Consider the following 7742-nt stretch of genomic DNA (forward strand, 5'->3'; position numbering starts at 1 on the left):
TTAGTAACCATCTAGAACAGCGGTTCTCAACCTGTGGGTCAACGCATCTTAGTAACCATCTAGAACAGCGGTTCTCAACCTGTGGGTCAACGCATTTTAGTAACCATCTAGAACAGCAGTTCTCAACCTGTGGGTCGCGACCCCTTTGTAACAATGAAAATACATCGCGGCATTAGGAAAATTGAGAACCCCTGATGTAGAAAAATATGGACCACTAGAAATTTTGGTTTTTCTCTGCCTATAAAACAGCAATAAAACTCGAGAGTACTTAGGAATTCTATTCCGTGCCACTAAGCTATTTGGATACACTGTGTGTACTCATTTGGTTTGACAAAGGATATTATAAATATAAATACTGATCCTTAGCTGGATAAGTGAGTGACAAATGAAGGTGGTTTCATTTTGCTCTGTATAATGTAATCACATGCCAGCAAATTATATTTACAGCCCATTTCCCTGACAAAACGGTTTCAGATATTCTGGCACTGAGTGGGCAATTTATTACATCACGATTTATGTTTGTTGTTGCATTATGATTTCTATTTATGTACTTTTGAAGCCTTTCCCAGAGACGAGTTAAGGTAGAGTTTACATTCGTCTTCCAACAGCCTTAGGCAGGGAACATTTTTGTTATCCCCATGTTTCATATAAAAAATACCAAGTCATGGAAAACTCCATGATTTTCCCAAGTGTCAGAACAAAGATTAGAACCTAGGAGTATTTGATGACAAAATCTGTTTCCGTGCCGCTTGCTATGACCCTTCCCTTGTGCTAATTCAGGTCAGTACTGATGCAAAACTATTGAATAAGTTTGTTTGCTTCCTCCCACTTTCTCTCGGTGTGTTTTCCTAACAGTAACTACAATTCGCAGTTATACAGTTCTCTAACGGATAGAATATCATTTGATTGTAACAGCAATCTCGGGAAACAGATTACCCAGAAAGCATCATGATAATGTCTCAGAGCCCTGACTCAGGAAACAGGAGATCTGGATTGGGTCCTTAGGCCTGTGACACTGGGCAGGTCATTTGGGTCTCTGCTTCATTTTCCCCGTCAGTAAAATAAGGCAGTTGGTCTTTTCAATTTGAACTTTCCATGCTTTTTCCATTTGACAGATGCAAAGACTGAGATTCAGAAGGATTAAGTCATTTGGCGAAGGTTGCATGACCAATGATGAGCAAAACATAAGTCTGGGCCCCCTTTTCCTATCTCCAGATTTTTTGCTACCTCACAGTGCTCCAGGAAGTCTCACCCAGGGTTAAAGGCATGGATTTTTGAATCCAACTTCCCACGTATGAATCCCAGCTCTGCTTTCCCTGTCCTTGCTTCAAAGTGAGACCTAATAGTAGTATTTATGGGCTTGTTACAAAAATTAAGGGATTAAAATATATAAACACAAACAACACAGAGCTGAGCGTTAGGCTCATTAATACACATGTTGCATAATTACATAATGTATAACGAATGCTGTATCTCTTTGCTAACCTGTTAGCATCTTATTATTATTATTTCCCTTGCACTATTTGCATTATTTACAGAGCCAGAGTCTGCTCTGCCCTGCAGAACCCTTGCTCCTTTTCCTCTCCTGGGCTTTAGCCCAGCAATACGGCATTCAATTAAGGAACAGAGAAATGCATCTTAAGCAAATAAAAAGAAGCTGCACATTTGCATTTCAGCAGGGAATTTCTGTAGCTAATCACGACCTTAACATTTCTTGAGTCCTTCCTATGTGTCAGGCACTGTGCTAAAAACCACTGTGGAAATCCAAAAGAACAAAGCTATTGATAGATTGGCACGTCTGTGGAGATGATATTTTACAGTAAGGAGTGTATTCTGTCCCTCAAATTACCCCCCACTCCCAGGGTTCAGTTTCTTTAATTGATCCCACCCGTTGCCTATTTCATCTCTAATATAGCCCCGGCCTACCTCTTCGTTCCTGCTGCTGCCAAATTTAAATTTTTTCATGGAGTAGTAGTAGTGGTTAATTTTAATTTTACAGTTTTTGGCCAGGGCTGGGTTTGAACCCACCAGCTCCGGCATATGGGGCTGGTGCCCTGCTCCTTTGAGCCACAGGCGCCACCTAATTTTAAAGCAATTATTTCTAGGCAGCAAAGACCCTACTGGCAAAAGAATTGGACACACTGATGAATGCCACACTGCCACACCCAGTCTTTGTTAAGAGAGAAATAAATTCTCTCTGGAGAATTTACCAGAATACTCCCAAACCAATGCTTACGATGACTGAAGTGGAGCCTCTAACTCCCAGCAGGACCATGGTTGTGGTTGCTGAGGCTGCTGTGAGGTCATGGAGTTGGACTTCAGCAGAAGATCGAAAGAGTTGCCAGTCTGACTGCCAATCTTACTTTGAATCTCTTCACAAGGGCAAAAGGAGAACAGCATGATTTTTAAAACTAGAGTCTTTCCTCCCACCAGCTCAGTGTAAAACTGCCCTTGTGTTCTGATTTGAAATGTTCAGGTCCCTCAGGAGAGTGGATTGAAGAGTTGACTGAGAAGCCCCAGCACGTGAGCGTCCATGTTTTAAGCTCCACCACTGCCTTGATGTCCTGGACGTCTTCCCAAGAGAACTACAACAGCACCATTGTGTCTGTGGTGTCACTGACCTGCCAGAAACAAAAGGAGAGCCAGAGGCTTGAAAAGCAGTACTGCACTCAGGTAAAGGAAAGGGCACACCTGCCCTGTGGAAGCACAGCCTTGCGGGGCAATGCTGGAGCAGGCGCTTGGAGCAGGGCTGAGCTCTCTCTGAGCAGGGTGGGTGTGCTGCAGCCAAGAACCAGGAGAGGGGCCAGGAAATGCCAGGCAATGGCTCTTCAGTCACACTGTCATCTTCCTTTCCCTTCATTGAAGGGCCAAGTTCCTTTACTTTCATTGCTTATTCAACAGAATCTGCAGAACATCTACAATGTGCCAGGCTCTAGGATAGATGTTGGAAATCTAGATAAGTTTAAACATCCCGCTTTCTCAGAGCTGCTAATCTAGTGAGAACAATGGGTCAGTGAACATAGAATTGCTGCACCACGTAGAGTGAGGCCTGGGCCAAAACTAAGTGAAGAAAAGCCAGATGAGTTCATGGGGAGAAGGAGCAGAGCACAGGAAACATGGATGAGGGGAGGGGATTTGGAAACGGGTCAGAAAAACTTACCAGGGGAGGAGACAGCCAACAGAGGGGTTGTGAGTTTTTTATTTGTTGGTTCCACTTTTCCCATTCTTTTAATTTTTGTTTGGACTATAAAAGTAACATATGCTTGATGAAAAAACATACCAAAATTGAAGGTATATAAAGTCAAAAGACCTCCTCCTTACTAATCCTCCATGAGAAGAGGCAGAGACAGTGTGCACACCGGGGGTCCTGTGAGGGGCTACAGAATGAACACACACCCTGGACAGCCATCCCCAAGGACACCGAGTGAATTTGGCTCTCAGATGCCCTGAGAACCTGGGGCCCAGTCCCATCTTCCTCAAATCTCATTTTATTTATTTTCTTCCCCAAAGCCAAAAATAAAAATTAAATGATTGATTCACGTGGAGTACATGAGAAATGTAACACTCAGAAACCATGTTTGCTATATGTGAAAACCATGTGAGATGTTTTCCTTCCTCCAGGAAAATCAAGGATTTAATGAAATGCAAACAATGAGAAATTTTAAATTTTGAATTCATTCAGGAATTGTGGCCTTTGAAGCACCACACAGCCATAGAATTCCCTTACTTGAGAATGAGGCTACTCGTTGACTTGAATTAAATTAAGGAATAAATATGCTAAACTGATTAACTAGTAATCACAGCTCATTGTGCAGCTAGCTTATTGGCTTCCCTCCCTGAGCACACCCAAGATGACTGACACTTTACATTGATAGAAAAATGTGTCTCCCTACAGATCATGACTTAGAAGTCAACTGCTACAAAGTGCATTTCTTCCTTGTTCTAATGGACAAATTACATGTCTTTCACGTAAGAAGGCAGTGGCTCAGGGTACAGATACATACGGTAAATGATAAATGAACCAGAAAAGGCTGGTCCAAGTGCACCTTGACAATGCCTTCTTGAAATACAAGTATGAAAACAGAATATGAAAGGTCCTATTAAGAGTTATGGGCCAGGAGACCAATATTTGAAGTGGACTATAGGAAATAGACCATACAAGGCATCATCTCAGTTACCACAAGAACTTTTTGAGGAGTGTGTTGATATACATCACCATCATTCATGGTCCCACTACACACACACACACACCCACTCACTTTTCAGATGAGGAAACATACATTCAAAAAGTCTCAAGAACCAGCTATGAACTAAAATAAAATTCTCAGCCCCCACCTGACTCAGGTAACCCTCTCTTGGCCCAGGGGATCCCAGGGAAAACTTAAGATTGCGTTCCCAGCCATGACAGGATGAGAGGTTAGACACACCTCCTTACACCCCCCCCCCACTTTGGTAACAGCCATTGGGCTTTTTTCCAAAGGGCTAAAAAAATCAATCTCACGATCCAGACCAGCACACTTTCCTGATATGGAACCACCAACCATGAGTAGTTTAACCATTTTATGGAGAGGGTTTTCACATCCTCTGCTTCACCTTTTGACACCAGTGAGTGGCCATTCTCTGAACATGGATCCCCAAGAGAAGCAAAAAGCTCCATTGTACAGACACATGTTTATCATGACCACTCCTATAGCTTGTTAAATATATATATGTGGCCACCATGTTCAGTATTGTCCCCGGCTCAAAGCACATGTTCCTGACTTCTAGCCGGGGTTCTGCTTTTCAGTCTGTAGGAATGGCCACCCACAGGCTGCAACCCTTTATGAGAAATAAAGCTCTCCTTTTCGAATGTATGAACCTAATCATTTTCTTCTGTTAACACAGCCTAGAGTCACGTGGCCATTAATCAAAGGGATCTAGAAGATGTCACCAGTATGGAGCTAACTTGGGCTTTGGGCTTATTTCCTAAAGCAAACATTATCCAGAAAAAAAAAAAGATTTTCAAATTCTATATTCAATAGTACTGTGTTTATGTTAAGTAAAAAATTCAAACTTGGCACTTGTTGGAGAAAAAATTATTCAGTGATATTGTTCAAGCAGGGTAAGGAAGACCTTATTCAAGATCATCATGACAGGTACAGAAGCCACGGCAGTGGTCTTGATGTGCTGGAGAGAGATTGGGCTCAACTCCAAATACAATACAGGCAAATGGGAATTTAGAGCCAACAAGCAGTGGTGTAAGAGGGGAGTGGTCAGTGGGTGAAAACTACTAAAAGGAAATATCAGGGGTCACAGGGATTCTGGAAAGTCCAATCCAACCTAACAGGATTCTTGCTGAAGACAGGCCAGGGTGATTAGAGGTCACCTGGAGGGTGGGGGGAATGCAGAACTTGATCAGATATGAAGAATGATCAGATGTCAAGGAGGGGGGGTTCCTAAATTAATGACTTAATGAGAGATTCTTTGCTAAAACTGAATTTTACAAGGAAGTGCCCAGATGGGCCTAGAAGAAGGTTCAGAAGACTGACTAAAGTTTGGTCAAGCAAAGAATTTTCATTATTCTAAAATAAGACTGATTCTAAAGCCAAACCCATATCAATAACTCATCATAATATTTCCTTATTTTATATTCTCATTCTCCCTATTTTTCCTTTGGAAAGGAACCTTTCCAAAGCCACACAATACCACTGACAGTACCATGGGATCATCACTTTGTATATGTGATGATCTGTGAGATTTGCTGCTAGAGCCCCCACTCTGTCCTGCAGTTCTGCTGACTCCCGTGTGACTGTGTGTGCAAGGTGGGTCCTGCGGTCAGTGTAGTGGTAAGGGTAAGTTAGATCTGGACCCTGAGCTTATGAAGTTCAGAGTCTGACCATCCATGTAGGCACATTGTACATAGTAATTTGAATTTGTGCTAATCATATGTGTATACACACACACACACACATATCTGTGTGTCACTTCATGCTTGATGTTTTTTATTTCAAGTTAATGTCAGGGTACAAACAATTAGGTTACAATATTTGCATTTGTTAGGTAGAATCCCTCTTGCAGTAGTGTCCTTTCTGTGCACATGTCCCAAGAAAAGAGTTTCGTGAAGAATCTCCCCTAACAACAATTGTAATCCTATTTATTAACCAACATATGTTGAACATAGTCATTGCTCAATTTGTGTTACATAAAGAACTCAGTTAATTCTTCACAATAAATGTACTCTCTCAGTATTCTCTTCCAAGATACATACAATCAAATTTCAAAATTAGGCACCATCATATATATATGTATATTTACTTTTGTTTGGTCCATGAGTGCTTTCTGACAACTTACAGGACTATATAGTAACTCACAAAATCACACAAAAAGATAAATCAATCTTTTAGCTTCATAAATTAAGAAATGATAATGTTAAGAGGCCAATATTTAAGGAACCTTTCCAAAGCCACACAATGATTAGTGTCAGAGCATAGACCAGAACCCAAAGGATCTGACTTCCTAGCCAGTGCTACTTCTGTTCTCTTTAGGGAAGTCACCTCTACCACCCATCTTGATAGAGGCTGGAGCACACATTCCAGAGTCAAACAGATTTGGCTTTCAGACCTGATTTTAACAGTTAAAAGCCAGAAGAATCTGAGTAACCTTCTTCCTCTCTCTAAGCCTTAGTGTCTTCATCTGTAATAGAAGAAAAAACATATTCTAAGAGGATTGTAATAAAGATGAAAGGACTCGGTACTTAATGCTTATTATACAGACCTAGATGGATGCTTTTTGAATCAAGGGAGGGAAACAGGGAGGTTGTAGAGATCCTCCATAGAAAAATCTGAGTAACTGTAATAAATACACAGAAAAGACTCAATGGAAAGAGAATCAAAGAGAATCACATAAAGTGGAAATAAGACTATTTTAGACTCAAAGGAACTTCCACTATTATTTAGATCAACCCCATTACGTAAAAGTCTATTATATATTAGTATTTCTTATAGCAATCCTCTTGAGTACATCTTTCCTCTTGTTTCTTTAACTGATGAGGAAAAGAATTGGTACCTAATTAGGAAGACATTAAGCTCAGCTGAGTTCTTGGGAATGAAGGATGAAGCCAGTCAAGAGAGTATTAGAATGCTAAGACTTGTGGAAATTGAGGGAGGAAGCGTGGAATGATCTTGTGGTAAATAAAACACATATTATTTAGTAAGCAGAATGCAGGAGAATTTTTTCTTTCCACCTTAAATAAACCCCCTCTGCCCCCGCTCAAGGAGGTTCAAAATAAATGAAAAGGCATTAGAGGCATAGAAATGTAAATATATGTTTGCAACTCGGAAAATATTCATACATTGGGGTAGGGAGAGATTGGTGCTTATAATTTATTACCAAGGCAAGTAATTTGCAATACCATCGCCCTCTTGTCATTTTTTTTTTTTTGATAATGCGATGTATGTGCCCAAGCCGCTTTGTCATTGAAAAAAGTACAATTTCTTAGGGTGAATTTGTTATAATGACATATTTAAGTAACTATGGCTCCAGGTAGTCATCCGAATAATTAGAATCAACTACTGCCTGAAATACTATCACCCTGAAACAGTCTATATTCTTTATATCTTGTGTTATTCTAATAATTCTAAATAGGTAAAATGGGTGATCAATGAGCTAGGTCAGCACTGGCAGGTGTGGTGGGATGTCTGCAATGTGGTGTTAAGTTTAAAAGGAAAGTCTTAATAAAAAAAAAATGGCTCTTATCAAAAAAA

General features: G+C 40.6%; 1 protein-coding gene across 1 annotated transcript in view; it reads left to right on the top strand.

The window, feature by feature from the left end:
- PTPRO (protein tyrosine phosphatase, receptor type O) overlaps positions 1 to 7742 on the top strand; it is a 237075-nt gene that overhangs the window by 156748 nt on the left and 72585 nt on the right. The window contains 1 exon segment of the mRNA XM_012810064.1: positions 2477 to 2673. Coding sequence (XP_012665518.1) covers positions 2477 to 2673 — 197 coding nt within the window.

This window comes from Otolemur garnettii, unplaced genomic scaffold (genome assembly GCF_000181295.1).
Source record: "Otolemur garnettii isolate 467f Iridium unplaced genomic scaffold, OtoGar3 scaffold00124, whole genome shotgun sequence".
Classification (NCBI taxonomy): domain Eukaryota; kingdom Metazoa; phylum Chordata; class Mammalia; order Primates; family Galagidae; genus Otolemur; species Otolemur garnettii.